Source organism: Gasterosteus aculeatus, chromosome 5, assembly GCF_964276395.1.
Source record: "Gasterosteus aculeatus chromosome 5, fGasAcu3.hap1.1, whole genome shotgun sequence".
In the NCBI taxonomy this organism is placed as follows: domain Eukaryota; kingdom Metazoa; phylum Chordata; class Actinopteri; order Perciformes; family Gasterosteidae; genus Gasterosteus; species Gasterosteus aculeatus.
The window spans coordinates 10641751-10656461 of record NC_135692.1 but is presented as its reverse complement, the minus strand read 5'-3'; the positions used below and the strand labels follow the sequence as shown (position 1 = coordinate 10656461).

At 47.8% G+C, this 14711-nt stretch overlaps 2 protein-coding genes across 5 annotated transcripts in view; both read right to left on the bottom strand.

Moving 5' to 3' along the window:
• The window catches only part of usp54b (ubiquitin specific peptidase 54b), a 36694-nt gene extending 29518 nt beyond the window's left edge, over positions 1-7176 (bottom strand). For 2 of the 3 annotated variants that reach the window (XR_005712248.2, XM_040176626.2), the window contains exons 1-2: positions 6932-7176; positions 279-857 (exon numbers count right to left, since the gene is read on the bottom strand). Coding sequence is in view for 2 of the 3 variants with exons in the window: in XM_040176626.2 (XP_040032560.2) it covers positions 279-434 (156 nt within the window). In the remaining variant the exon portion in view is untranslated. The remainder of the gene's footprint in view (positions 1-278; positions 858-6931) is intronic. The other variant, XM_040176627.2, reaches the window with a different exon arrangement.
• Positions 7177-8411: 1235 nt separating this feature from the next.
• Positions 8412-14711, bottom strand: myoz1b (myozenin 1b). 2 transcript variants are annotated; one of them, XM_040176633.2, is made up of 6 exons: positions 14501-14711; positions 12081-12175; positions 9481-9647; positions 9333-9399; positions 9077-9263; positions 8412-8981 (listed from the first exon to the last, which is right to left on the bottom strand). In XM_040176633.2, the coding sequence occupies exons 2-6, from the start codon at positions 12163-12165 to the stop codon at positions 8747-8749; spliced, it is 741 nt and encodes a 246-aa protein (XP_040032567.1). In that variant the 5' UTR covers positions 12166-12175; positions 14501-14711; the 3' UTR covers positions 8412-8746. The 2 variants fall into 2 exon arrangements, with proteins under 2 accessions (XP_040032567.1, XP_040032566.1); XM_040176632.2 differs by having other exon boundaries at positions 9333-9402; positions 14501-14710.

Below are 14711 nucleotides of genomic sequence, written 5' to 3'. Positions count from 1 at the left end.
AAATCATCCGGAAAAGCCAGCATTTGTTTGTGTAACTTGCATTCCCGGATGTTTAACATAAACTACAGTTAAAATTTTTTTAGTTTAAATCAGATAATCAGAAGTTGTGCCCCTTTTAACACACTTCGGCCTTGATTAAAGTGTGATCGAATGTGATATTACATTTCTATAAAAAACGGATTGGCTTCTACATCTTTTTATTATTTTATTTTGTGTTTGCTGTGTTTTCAGTGTGATTGGTTTCACTGGTGTCTGGTGTGTGTGTTCGTCCGACTGACCTGCAGAGCGCTGTTGAGGAAGCAGCTGTTCTGTCCCGGCTCGTTGCTTAGGCCTTTGCTCGGTGCGATGGAGGTCATGGTTCTCGGGGTCACCAGCCCCTGCGCCCCGCCTACTGCTCCGCCACCCGACGCAAAGTAGTTCCGCTTCCACGACATCACTACCTGGGCCCCCCCGTTTCCACGGCGAGGCGGGGGGGGGAAGGGGCAGCAGACCAAGCCAAGGGCTCTATGTCACTCCCATGAGAGAGGACGAGGGAGAACAGGAGGAAAACAGAGGAGGAGGAGAAAGAGGAGGGAGGACGAAGAGGGAGGAAGAGTAGGGAGGCCGCGGCTGTAGGTGGTGGAGGAGATGCGTTGTGTGTCGGATGGGGATCTGGCACCCATGCAACCCTCCCTCTCTCCAGACGTGTTTTCACTTCAGATACTTCCCACCCTCTGGAGCCGGGTGGCAGGCTTTTTCTTCTTTTTTAGCTCCTTGGATTTAGCAGTTTGTGTTTGAGGACATGAGAGTTTGTCCGAGCGGTCAGATCCTGACAGATAAATGTTGTGGGTCGCCCTTCAATGCCTTGTTCACTTTACCTGCAAGACACAAGGAGCAACCTGTTGGTCCTTCTCCCACAAAACAGCTGGCAACATACAATCATAAAGTGATTTTTTTTAATACTGCATAATATAAACTACTGTGTGTGGAAAATTCCATCAGTAGTGTAGACATTGTCAGCAAAACTCACAAAAACTGAAAAGATCAATACTGTTTTGGGGTCTAGACTCCCGCTGCTGGTTCGAAAACGTAACCTCTGCAGCAAAGCGTATCTCGTCACATTAGTGCTAGCTAGCTAGCTTACTGTTAAACTAGCAAAGCCCAAAAAGGTTTTAGTGCACATGGTCCTTACAGTTTAGTTACATTGTTCTCATCATGTTGAATAAACACACTTAATAAAACCTCCTCAGCAGGTGGACAAGGCAAGCTAGCTCTTGAAAACATTTAGCAGCTAATGGAAAACACAAAGACGTTTCTCAGAGGTATGTTGAGACCAAAACAGATAATTGACATTTGTCAATTATATAGAAAGAACACTTTAGAAACACAAAGGTTGCTCCCTGGCAAATAACTGCAAAACCATAACCATGAAATGATTCAAATTAAATTAAAGCTAATCAAGAGGCTATGTGTTTGTCCGCGTGATTCGATGTTCTTCTGCCCCCTCGTGGCTATACATTTTACGCACCATGAGTCATGAAAATCACCACATGGAAGAGTGAAGCTCTGCCTCGCTGATATGACACACTGCTTGGAGAAACCTGTTATGTCATTTCGTAATCGGTTCTTAGGGACATTATCTGCAGCTTATACTGGTTCCAGCATCGCTATCCACAGTTTCCAAATGTGTTGATCAGAGGGGGCGAAATAGGCACCGTGTGCGTGTTTTTCACCGTACAGTAAGGATGTGTGTGTGTGTGTGTGTGTGTACATGAAGTTGCATAACACCACAGGGCAGTATAACAGATCCGCAGTGCCCCCCCTCTCTCCCCCCTCCTATTTCCCCTATAGCTTCCCCACTTTTGGCAAAGCTCCCTCCTCGCCTGGTTGCCGCCAAACAGCGCCCCCTTGGCTGGAGGCCAGAGGGCGCGGGGATGCTGAGGTGAGCAGCGTGGGCTGTCGCTGTGGAGATGGCCACGTGGGATTTGGGTGGCGTAGCGGGGCGATGAGGGGGGGCGGGAAAGAGGCAGCGGGGGGGGGGTGGGGGGGGAGGGTTGATGTCGTGACACGGAGGGCAAGTGAAATGCATCAGAGCAAATACGGAAGGAAATCATTATGCAACATTGCAATGTCACACAGTCCTACAGCACAACGCATTCTCACAAATCCGTTTACCCATCCGTCTATTTAACTATCCGTCTCCACAGAAATATACAGAAATTAAAATTACATACTTTCAACCATTAACAAATGAATGTAAATTAAGACAGGATTTCTAAAGGGTCTTTTTTTGCACAGCATCCTGAGCTTCTGTCACAGCATACAGTTTTGTGTACACGTGTCCGTCTGCGCGCGCACGGGTGTGTGTCCCCCGCTGTGCCTGTGCGGAGTGTGTGATCACACGTCCAATCTCTGACTGCACCCTACAGCCACACACAACCAAGATTGCTCCGCCAAGCCCTGCACTGTTTATGTGGCCTGTGTGTGTGTGTGTGTGTGTGTGTGTGTGTGTGTGTGTGTGTGTGTGTGTGTGTGCATGTGTTTGTCCCCACATCTTCGGCTAGTTACCATGGAAATAGGCCAAGCAGCAGGCACACAGGGGGAAAAGCCGAACCATGTGATTTCATTGAGAGACACACTGTGCTGCACTGGTTGAGAAAGCACACACAGACACACACAAACGCACACTGAGACACACGGGGCTGGCTAGTGATGATGATGTGTATCGATGGTGGAGAGTTCCTGGAAGCCAAAGTGAGTCAAGGCACGAGTCAATCACTCCCTGACCCGGCGCGGGCGAGCATACGGAAACGCGGACCTGCGGTCGCAGCAGAGACGGGGGCCACGCAGGGAGGACGCTCTCCATGTGAGATGAAGAGGTGGCGGTTAACCGAGACACGGGCGTGCGTGTGTGTTGTCAGTGAAGCGTCATCTGCGGCGCTTAACGAGCGCACATTTGAACAGGGGGGCTTCCGGTGGGGTCAGCGTGTGGATTTAGGGTCAGGTGTTTAATCAGGACCACGTTTAGGTTTGATTTAAAAGGTTTGGCAAATGAAAAGGTTCATTTAATTAGCTTAAGTGTTAAGAATCCCTTTCCAAGATTTCGGCCGCCACCCTAATACAATTAACGTGAATTGAATTCGGTTTGGGGTGACACAGCATTGAAAAATGACCTTTGAAGGAACTTTCCAATAGCACTCTGCATTGGAATGGAGGCAGATTCATAAGAGCGAGATATGATGATTCTGAAGTGGAACTTTGAGATGTTGCTGCTTTGGAAGGCATTTTATTGGATGGCGTTTCCATTATTTTGTCCACTTTTCTTTCTCTCAAACAAGCGAGTAACAATGTCATTTAGTGACATTTTCTTAACCCTAAAAAAATTTCTTGCTTTCTAACCCAGCGTCAACCTTCAGTGTCGATAAACTACGAACAGAAGCCGCCCCCACGGCGTCGTTACATTCTTACAACCGGTAGGGGTGGAATCCCTTTAGTGCCATACAGCCCCAATTCTTGACCAAAACGCTACTAAAAACAATCACTGCGGTGCTCCTTCATTCTGATAAACTCAGTGACTCTTCAGGTTGACGACCCTCCACGTTGTCCCCACCCAGTCCTCACACCGGCCTGCTGCTGTAGATATTCACCAGCGGCCCAAAAGCGATATTTACCCCTTCTTGAGCAGTGTTTGGTAGAGACCAGACAACATGTTTTAGTCTCTTTCCTGTCTGGTCACACAGGTGTGACTTTGCTTTGCTTCCAATAATGTTGATTCCACAAATCGCAGGAACGAGCAGATGCTGAATGAACAACGCTTTGACCGCCTCATATCCTGTCGATGACCAGGAGCAAACAAAGGTTGTGTTCAACGGCGACTCAAACGTCAAGTGCATGTGTGTTTCAGTGTGACAGCACATGATTGCTGGCGGATTGATAGGAGCCAGCGACGGCACAGCTGGGAGTATTGAGGACAGACAGATGTTTGCATGGATCCACTTAGCTGTCATTACTTCTACTAAAGGGTGACTGGATGACCTGTTGATCAAATCAACATTCATGAGGAGCGGCATGTCATATGACACAAGGATCAAGCTTTCTTCTATCGTTCTCTCCATGACTTATTGTTAATGCTGTTAACTCTCTTTTGTGGCCTCCCTCTAAATATCTTCCACCCCCCCCCCCCCCCCCCCATCTGTCCGTGCTTTGGAAAGAACAAAGAAAGAGTGTTTTGGGTGAAATTCCTCGGTAAATGTGAGGTCATTTCACTGTGGTTTGTACAGGAACAGCTGGGTTTTCATCCAAGAATGTAGAGTGATGAATGATATCCAAAAAGCCCAAAGGAAACGTCTCCTCCGCGTCAACAAGTGATATGCTTACTCATACTAATATTCATCCAGACGTCAGGATGATAGAAACACAAAGCAGTGTCTAATTACGACCCCCTCAAACCTTGTTGCATACGAGTGGTTTTACTTTGAAAGCTGAAACTGGTGTTTCACAATACGGCGACGCTGGTGTCATGCAACCTGAACAAAGGGCTCATGCTGTCCCAGAGGACAATGGCCTGTCCCTCACATCGTCTCCCTCTCACCAGAGAACATTTTTTTAAAAAGGCAAAGAAGTGTATTCATACATCCCCGTAGGAGAGAGCAGTCTGGATGTTTTCTTTCACAAACATGTGCTCTCTCTCTCTCTCTCTCTCTCTCTCTCTCTCTCTCTTCCCTTCTCCTTCGGCGGCACTTTCCTCTCTGCCGTCCACTCCATCCCTGCTCTCTGTCCCTCACCCCCTCCTGCTGACCTCCATGTCCCACTTTCTCATTCACTCTCTCATCCACTTCTTCCTCCATTCATCTCTTCCTCTTTACTTTCCCCAAAAACCACACACGCACACACACGCACACACACACACACACTCAGAGTGGTTTCCCTAACTGGGTTATGTGTAACTTCAAATAGCCTTGGTTGACAATAGGGGGGCCCAGAGTCCATCATCCCCCCCTGTGTGTGTGTGTGTGTGTGTGTGTGGGAACATACTGTGGGCTCACGTGTCGCTCAATGTGTTACATTAGCAAGACAGCTTTTTTTTTGCAAGTGTCAAGGTCATTTTCCCACTCAGACCGTGTAACATTAAAGTATGCATGTGGAAACGCACACGTTTATCACACGCACAAGACACTCACTCACACACATCCACGCACGCACGCCATAACCTAGATGCAACCCATTATCGCTGTGGCACACATACACACCCAATCCTATTAGTGCACTGTGAAGAGGGGTGAATATTTTCTTAATATTTAGCCTATTGCATAACCGTTCTTATTTATGATGCATGCTGGGAGTCATGTGGGGGTTTCACAGTTCAAATCAGAAAGGAGAGGAGAGGAAAGGAGGAGGGCAAAGGAGAGGAGGAGAAGAAAAGGAAGGGAGAAAGTGGCGAGGAGAAGATTAGAAAGCAAGTGAATACGGAAAAGGAGAGGAAAAGAAAAGAAAGGAAAACAGGCAAATAAGAGATTTTAGAAAAGTAGAAAACAATAGAAAAGCGGGTAAACAAGGGAACGACAGGTAAGGAAAGAAAAAGGAGACAAGGAGATAAAAGACGAGAGAAAGACAGAGACAAGTTGCTGCCAGAAAGAGAGAGAAAGACATCTCTGTCAGTGAGACATATGAGCCTGCGCTTCTTCGCCCCCCCCCCCCCCCCCCCCCAAATGACGCCTGCAAGCACACCCAACAAGGATGGAGTCGCTGTGTTTGGATCGTGTCCCGTCCAAACACACGTGCACCGAGAACTTATTCTGTCTTGTTTTCACCCCGAGGACTGCCGCTTCCTTTCTAAACCTCCTTTTGTTTCAATGAACAAGTTTGGTGTTTTAAAAGTGCGGCCCTCGATCAGCGAGAGACATTTATTTTGTCGCAGTGAGGGATTCAAACCGATTAAAAAAAAAAAAAAAAGGATCATTAAAGTATAAACAGAACCAAGAGATTTTAAATCCTGTGTCCTTTTCCCCCCTCGGCTCGAAGGATTGTTGTCCCTCGCCGTGGGTACTTCAATAACGCCGGTGGAACCCCCCCCCCCCCACAGACACACACAGACACACACAAGTTAAAGCGCTCTGAGAGACGGAGGGAAGCCAGGCTTTTCTGGCAGCGCGGTCAGTTGGACGGAGGACAAACTCATTTGTGGATGAAAGGTATAAAGTGAGCTTCCCTTCCAGGACTTCCCCACTATTGACTCGGTATAAAAGGCTGCGAGACCGGGACACTGTACCACAGCTACAGAGACAGCCCGTCAAATATGGAAACATATCTAAAGGACACGTCCTATTGAACTATTGAATAAAGCACAGACACACTGAGACGTGTTTTTTTTCTTCAAAATGGCAGAGGACAAATACACACACACACACACTAAACTAAACACTGAACTAAAAAGCAAAGCAAAACTTCCCCAAAAGTTACAACAACGGGTCGGGTCCCAGAAAGAGTACAAGTGGTTATTGTTAGAGTAAGTTAGACAAGTAGCCCAAACAAAAGTTTGTGCTCCTGATTAATGATGGAGGGGGGGTGGGGGTAGGATGAGGGAGGGGGGGGGGGGTGTAGCCCAATCTAGTGTCACCATCGCTAAGGTGGGGCCACTGTAGGTAGCGATGATCTGATACCCCCCCGAAGTGGAGCGTGGATCCGCCGCCTCAGTAAAAGGCTGCTCCACACGGCGCTGTGTTGCTGCTGCGTAGGGGGGGGGGGGGGGGGGGGCAACGACCCCCAAGTCCCGCTGATAAAATAATACAACTGACCCGGCACGAAGAAACACAGCTGGGCTGCTGATGAGAGAGTCAAGACGGTGATGATGGAGAAGGATGACTGTCACGAGGACACATCTGTTGAGGATCACATCTGGCTGACATGCTGACTCCCTCCGTACACGCGCACGCACACTCACGCAAACACTTACTAGTGGTGTGTTCTGCCCGGTCACGTGCACGTCCCCTCCCAGCCTCTCTTGCGGTGCGCAGTGTGCAGATTTTTTTCCCCTCTTCCTTTTGTTTCGTTACTCACCCTCGGGTGCCGTCGGTGCCGGTCCTGCTCGCGTGTCCTACCGTGTGATTTTAACGTGAGAGAGAGGGCGAGCCGTGGGCGCGAGCAGCCCCCACCTGCGCCATCCAGCGCCGCTGCGGTCGCGCGCGCCGCTCTCGCGATACCGTGCCCATCTTCCAGCTCTCCTCCTGCCGGAGTGTGTGACGTAGCGTTTTTATTTCATCATTGTCCTCGGTCGGTTTGCTCAGCCCGATGCCGCCGTCCTCTGGGCACGAGGCGAAAGGAGGCAGGAGGGAGGTGATGACGTCATTCTGGAGCTGTTCGCGGGTAGGGGGAGGGGGGCTCGCCTTATGATGCCTGCTGTCAGTGATGTGCAGAACATCTGTAGAATCACATCCTGAACACACCACAGAACAGAGGAGGGGGCCGGCGGGGGGGGTCTTAGGGTTTTGGGTAGAGCATATTGTTTGACTTAAAAAAAATAAAATTAAACCCTAAGTGCGTGTAGCAAGTGCACACCTGTTACGAGGGACGCTCCCGCACCGCCTCCCTCTCGCCATCGGAGGGACCCCTCTCCCGAGTACTAACTGGTTTCGAACTCCATCTCCCATCATGCTTCACACCTGGGACTGATTCCACAACACCACTGATGACACACACACCTGCACCTCATTGACACACACACAAAAGCCACTGACACCCACACACTCACTGCGAAGTCTTGATTCTGCCCCGGCTGTCATTTCTGAGCGTTTTCTCCTAGTCTTGATCCCTGTTTAGTGACCCCGGACCGTACTGCTGATTGCTCTCTGCCTGCCCCGACCCCTGCCTGCCCGCTGACTACGATCCTGTCTGCTCTACGTTGCCCTGTCTGCTGTCATTGACTCTGCCTGTCTGATGCTCTAATAAAAACCTGCGAATGGATCCCTCCGAATCCGGCGTCTCCTTACAACACCACATTCCCAGGAAATATGGATGTTTTATCATTATTACTAATAATAATGAATTTGATTCCTAACGCCAGAAGGAATAAAAACATAGTTAAAACAAAAGAAAAACTGGTAAAACATAGTAAAAACTTGAAATAGAGTTTAAAAAAAAAAACCGCCTCCCTAAATAAAAAGGTTTTTAAGCTAGTCTTTAAATATTCCAGTGTCTGTGTTGCCCTTAGATGACCAGGGAGACTGTTTCATTGCACATTGCTTATTGTCCTCGTGTTGAGAAACAATCTGATGCATTATGTAAATATGTGCCACTGTGTGGTCAGTTTGTGTCACAGTCAGTCTAGTTTCTTCAGTCTTGTATGTATTTTGCATGTATTTTGTCAATTGTTTGCTTCGTTTTTGTAAAAAAGAAAAATTGCTTGCACATGCAGTGTTAACAGAAGCACACAGACATTCTGCAAAGAGGAACTTTATTGAATAAATACATTGTCTTCAGAGTGCAGACTGCTCATCTACTCACACAGGCCTCACAATAGCTTGCAGTTTCCAAAATCGTAGCAAGATTCAGATACATCGGGGATGAAAAGACTAGAAAGCACACGAGGAGACGAGGGACGCTGTCCATCTCCATCAAGTCATGTTTTAAATTTATGTTTTGCTCAATTTCCTCATGTGTTCCTGGGAGCCTCAGCAGCGCTAATGTCGTCAGTGCATGTGGTCTGAATGATGAACTTTGCCCAATGCTTGCATGTCTCCACTCCTGCGAGGGTGTCTTATTGTGTGCGTGTTCACAGGTCGTCGGTCTCTCCGTCGAAGGGGATGTTGTCCAGGTCCATGTGGATGTTCGGGTTGTCTTCGCTGCAGACCCATCCGATGGGCGTGCGGTTGAACGAGGGGCGCGAGCGGATGTCGGCCTGCGGGCCGGCCGTCGCATCCGGATCCTCGGAGGCCACCTGGAGCTCTTCGAGCTCGAAGGTCAGCGCCCTGGGCACCTTCTCGACGCCGCCGAATGGCAGCGCCGTCCTGCGTGGAGAGAGGAGGAGAAAAAGGGAACTTAACAAGGGAAATAGTGCTGATTTTTGTCGCTCCTTAAATTTAGATTAATACGAATTACTGACCTGTTGAAGCTCTTGTACAGAGGCAGTTCTTGGTGCTGCTGGATGGGGCCCGGCATGGCGGCCTTCAGGGTGGCTGTCAGCTCCTCGTTGCCCTTCATGGCCCGTTCCCATGGCGATATGTAGGTGCCCGCATACTCCTTCCTCCTCTTCTCCTTCTCCGCTTCCTCATCCATCGTCACATCCACCACTGAGACGAGACACGAGGAGATGAAATGCCAACTTTAAACACAGAGCAAGTCAAAATCTGCGACCCCACCTTCTTCCTTTGCCTTCTCAGGCTTCGGTGCAACAGGTGGAGGGCACGTGAGCAGGTTCTGGAAGTTCTGCTGGAGGAGAAATGAAGGACGAAAAAGTCTGATCAGTAGACTCATATGAAGAAAACTCACACACTCGCCCGCTCTTACCTTGTTCTCGTTAGTGACGATGAACTTCTCCACCCTCTGCTGCCTCTTCTTGAACATCTTGGAGCCCTTGTTCGAGTTCAGGGAGAGCTCCTCCAGCATGGTGTCCTTTGGAGTCTTGATCTTGGTGCCCAGGTCAAGCTCAGAGGCTTCGGGGTCTGACTCGTTATCTAAATACGGAGAGGGGGAAGGACGAAATGGAGGGAGTGAATGTGGAAGGGTTTATACTGAAAGGGTCCATGTTGAGAGAAATGAAATCTGGTAAAGTGAATTGCACAGAAAGCTTTAATCTGATTGTTTTTATTGAAATGCTTTGCGTTCCTGCGTCGCATGGGAAGGGTTTTTGTCTGATATGATTGCCTGTAAAAACAGTTTTTTATTAAAATTGCCTTTAACAACATTTTCGTGAATATTCATATTTGCTTGGTCTTCTGAGAGTTGAGGCCTTTCACAGGCGCATGAGGAATGAACAACATGAAATATGGATTCTCCACGTTGGCCTACTTCTGACAAAGTGATTGGTTGTTGCCATTGCTCACAGTGTGGAAGCCCCCCGAAAAACGTGTCGTCTCATATTTTCTAAAATGTCAAACTATTCTTTTAATGAATATGTGTTATTTGGTAACATTAGAATATTCTTAAAATATATTCCCATCAATTAATGCATGAACTGAAAGAAACGTGGCTATAATTCAAGCATTCCTTCGATGTTAAAGCCTCGCAGCGGGTAGACTCTCTGAGCTGGGCTCTGTCTTATCAGCTAAACCCATTATGAAAATGAAAAGGCCGGTTTACCTTCCACCATATATCAGACATTAGCTGATGGGGAATTTATATCCTGCGGCTTCCATGCTGTCCTTGTTGAGATGAATTACGAAATGAAACCTGGTTAGGGGGTTGTGTGTGTGTGGTTGTGTGTGTGTGGTTGTGTGTGTGTGTGTGTGTGTGTGTGTGTGTGTGTTGTAGGGGTTACTAGGCCAAAGCAATGGGGAAGAAAAGGGCACCGGGAATTGTCACGACTGTTTATGGAGGGAATCCTTATAACACCTCTCCCTCTCTCTCCCTCTCTCTCTCTCTCTCCCTCTCTCTCTCCCTCTCTCCCCCGCCCTCCCCTCTTCTCTTTCAGTGATGGAGAGATGTGATGGATTTTACTGCTCCACAGAGCTCCTAATAAAACACTCTCCTCATCCCCCACATACACTCTGATATCACTCATAACACCTGCAGTCAAACCATAAACCACCACACACACGTACACTTCTATAAAGTAGGGAGAGCTGTTAGCAGTACCTCATAAATCAGACTCGTTCAAGTGTGTGTGTGTGTGTGTGTGCGTGTGTGTGCGTGTCTGTGCGTGAGAGAGAGAGAGAGAGTAATTGAGGCTGCTGAGCAGAGCGAACTCTCCCATGGGGATATTGATTAGATTGTTAATTCGGAAGAATGTGAAACTGAAGCTGGCTGCTGCTGACTGGGAGGAAATTGGACAGACTGACAGAAGCAGGGAGTGAACACACTGACAGCACACGGGACAACTGTCAGTGGCAGGGATGATGGACAGATGAGTGGGCATTAACTGGGGGGGCGGGGGGTAAGCAGGGTAAGCTCCTGACTGACTGAGAACCAACTGGTGGAAAGACACAGATGTGGCTGCAGATGTGACGGCAGAGGGAGGGGTGTGAAAAACAGCACAAGGACAGAAATGGGGGAAGACATCAACAGATTATTGAATGGGCGACACGAACTGATGCACGGACACAGATTAAAGGACAGCACGCTTGTCAGAGAATGTGTGGTGGTTGGTAATATGTGCAGCCGGTAAATGACAGAGAACAAGTGTCGACATCTTCTGAGGCAGTCTGTTAATTCAGGTTTTTTTTTTGGTTCACTGGTGAAACAAATGTCTACCTCCGAGAACATAAATGTGTGACATTCAACATTGTACTCATGCCACAAGCCACATGTGAGAGTTATCTTTCATCTGATTCTTATTGCGCATTCACTCATGAGCGGTATTTACTTAACCGGCCGATACGACGATATTAAAGCATTTGCCACTTTAGACGCCTCAAACCAACCTGCCGGGAGCAGAATCACCGGCTGGTATCTCCTGTTGCCTCCAATGGTGACAGATTTGTGGCTGCTCTGCTGTCTGATAACGACCCACATCCCTCCAGGAGATGCCACTTGCATGTTAGATATTTTGTTACTGCTTGGAAGAAGTGCGCGTGTATGTGTCTGTGGGTGCGCGTGTGCATGCATTTAATTGTGGTATCATAAGACCGCATGCAACGATTTTCACCGAGGCAGCTCAATTTAGACACGTGTGCAACGCGACTGTGCAGATAGCGGACGCCTACGAATGGATTCGACCTTTACTGGACGCGATAATCAGATCACAAGGGAGATAGAGGAAGGTCTTCAAGGGGTGAAGGGGAACTGGAAGATGTTTCATGTTCAAATGTCATGTTTGAATTTGTGTTTGGTATGCTGTGTGTGTGTGTGTGTGTGTGTGTGTGTGTGTGTGTGTGTGTGTGTGTGTGTGTGTGTGTGTGTGTGTGTGTGTGTGTGTGTGTGTGTGTGTGTGTGTGTGTGTGTGTGTTTACCATTCTGGCTGACACTGGACAGGTCGGTGATGATCTTGATGGCCTTCTTCCTCTTGTTAGAAGGGGCAGGAGTGGGGAGAGGCATGACTACAGGACTGAAAAGAGAAATTACAACTGTTTAATCAAAAATAATTATCATTTACTTGTTTTTACCAAAATAATTAGTTGATTTAGAGCAAAGGAAAAAGTACACCTACTCCAAAAAGTCTTAGGCTCCCTATTTCTGTATATTTGTTGTACATATCACATCAAAGGATTAAGTGTGGTACTACAAAACCTCCATTTGGAGAGAAGGATCTTTTTGTCAAATCGCAACTGTGAGTTTAAAAAATTGATTTATTTTCAGTTGAAAAGCCTACAAAGATTTATCCCCCCAACTGCAGTTTTCCATCAGCTCTGCAAAGCGGTTTAGTCTTTCAGGACAGGGTTTGGGTTTTTACGGCCAACAATGCTGAAGCTCACTGCTACCTGCTCATCACCAATCGGCGGTCAGACCGAGTTAGCAACGAAGTGGTGAGAAAAGTTGTGCTTTGGGTGGAATTGGTGGAGAACAAAAAGAGAGGTAAAAGATTCAGCAACATGAATGTTACTCTGTATATCTATTGCCGCCGTTAGCACCTATAAATGTTAGCACCTATAGCTGTTAGCACCTATCAGACCTCGCCGTGTTGAAGGTATTACTCGAACAAGAGGCGTGTTCTGACTTTTCAACGTGGTCCCTTTAAGTGGAACTTTCCACCAATGAATATTAACACAATCAGCAGGTGCCCCAAAACAACGCGGGTTATCGGTAAAATGACAAAACTGCAAACATAGTGTGGGGTTTGTGGCCGAGATGGATGGATGGATCTGGAAGTATTGGCCTTTAATGCAGGAAACTGCCGACTGTTCTCCAAACGACAGTCTTTGTTGTTTTCATGACCAGGATTGTTTCCCAATCATCATTTATCTAACCACGATAATGAGTCCCAATCCTAACCCTAACCCAAGCTGTAAAATGGACTTGAACAAACATTAAGAATGTTTCCCCCAAACCCTTGAATGTATTCGGCCTCTCAGCAGCTCAGCAGAAAGCATGACAAAATTAGCCGCAGTGCAATGTGATACAAACAAAACTCTCCCATAAATATTTCACGAAAACAACTAAAGGGATTTTAAAGATATTTGTCTGTCTGAAAGAGTTGCACATCACCACCAGAATTGTAGCAAGCTCCAGCAGGAACCTTGCTGGGTTCCCTAATTAACTTAAGTACACTTTAAACATCTCGTATAGCCCCCCCCCCCGCCCCCCCCCACAACCCCCTCGCGTGCCCTTAAGGACACTAATTCCCGTTGGCAGCTCGTGTCTCTCTTGACGAAGCGCTCAAATGGGGCTGCTGCCTATTGCACAGGTCCAAAGCAATTATGCAAGGCTTGAGGTGAGTCCCAGTACAAAGGAGAAAGCTGCAGGGCCCGTCTACAGGGAGACAGTTAATGTAATTGCTTTTCATCCGCTGTAATTGAAGCCCATTTCCTAGCCAGGGATTCAGTCCTGTGCAAGCTATTTTTATGTTTTCCTATATCCCTGCAGTGCCTGGGACTGCACAAACGAGTGCCCCAGCGCACAAAACCACAGATTTGCACTCAAATTGCTTTTTATCTTGTGATTAATGGGAGTCAGTGGCGGTGGATTAAAGAACCGCAGGTTACAGGTGTTTTTGCGGTGTTCTGGGAAAACGGCAAGATGGAGGCAAACTGCTGTGCCGATGTTCCACCGCGGGCCTGGGTCCTGTTACCGCCTCTGTGGGCGACGAGGCGCTCCCGTCCCCCCTGCGACCAGCCTGTTATAGCTCCTGATAAATCTCGAGAGGACAGCTGGGGAGGAAGGGCATCGGCAAGCACATTCCCAAATACACACATACATCCATACTGGCCGACTAAAAACTCCACTGCAGAGGGCCACATTCCTCACCTACCACAGCGAGAACGGAGAAGTCATTTACCAGCTGGCTCTTATGATCCACGTTTACTTTAAGTGACTTTTAATGAATTCATGAAATTGTAAAATCGGCAATATATCTGTTGAACTACGTGCAATGCAAAGCCTTTGTTAAGCGAGCTCTGTGACTCCTAGTGAAACAAACGGTTGAATATATCAAATGAGGTTGAGAATCTGCTTTTGATTCCCTCATTCATTCATTCATTAAGTTATAGAGGCCTGCACAGGCTACGGATGGGGGGGGGGGGGGGGGGGCTTCTCTAACAGCCAGAATCCACTCACCACAGGGCCTAAATTAAACTGCAACCGTCTCCTTGAAATATTTGACAAGTCTGTGTCCAACGGCGCAAGATAATCCACAAACACTCAAGGCACGTGAGAGAGAGAGAGACTTCTTTATTGATGCCGTCACACATGATCACTTCTCTCATACATGTCTTACCTAAGACCAGGTATCCACAGGAAGACACGGGTCCCAGAAGGTCCCAGAAAAGGCGCGGCTCACAGGAAGAGAAATATAGATTTCCAGGTAGGTTTATGTCCCAGAGCTTGTATTGTACTGCTTGCTCTCCTCTTCGCCTTGGAGTGAGTGAAACCCTATCAGCAGGGCTGCTCTGGTGCTACGGACTTGGCTTTGGGGTGAGGGGGAGGGG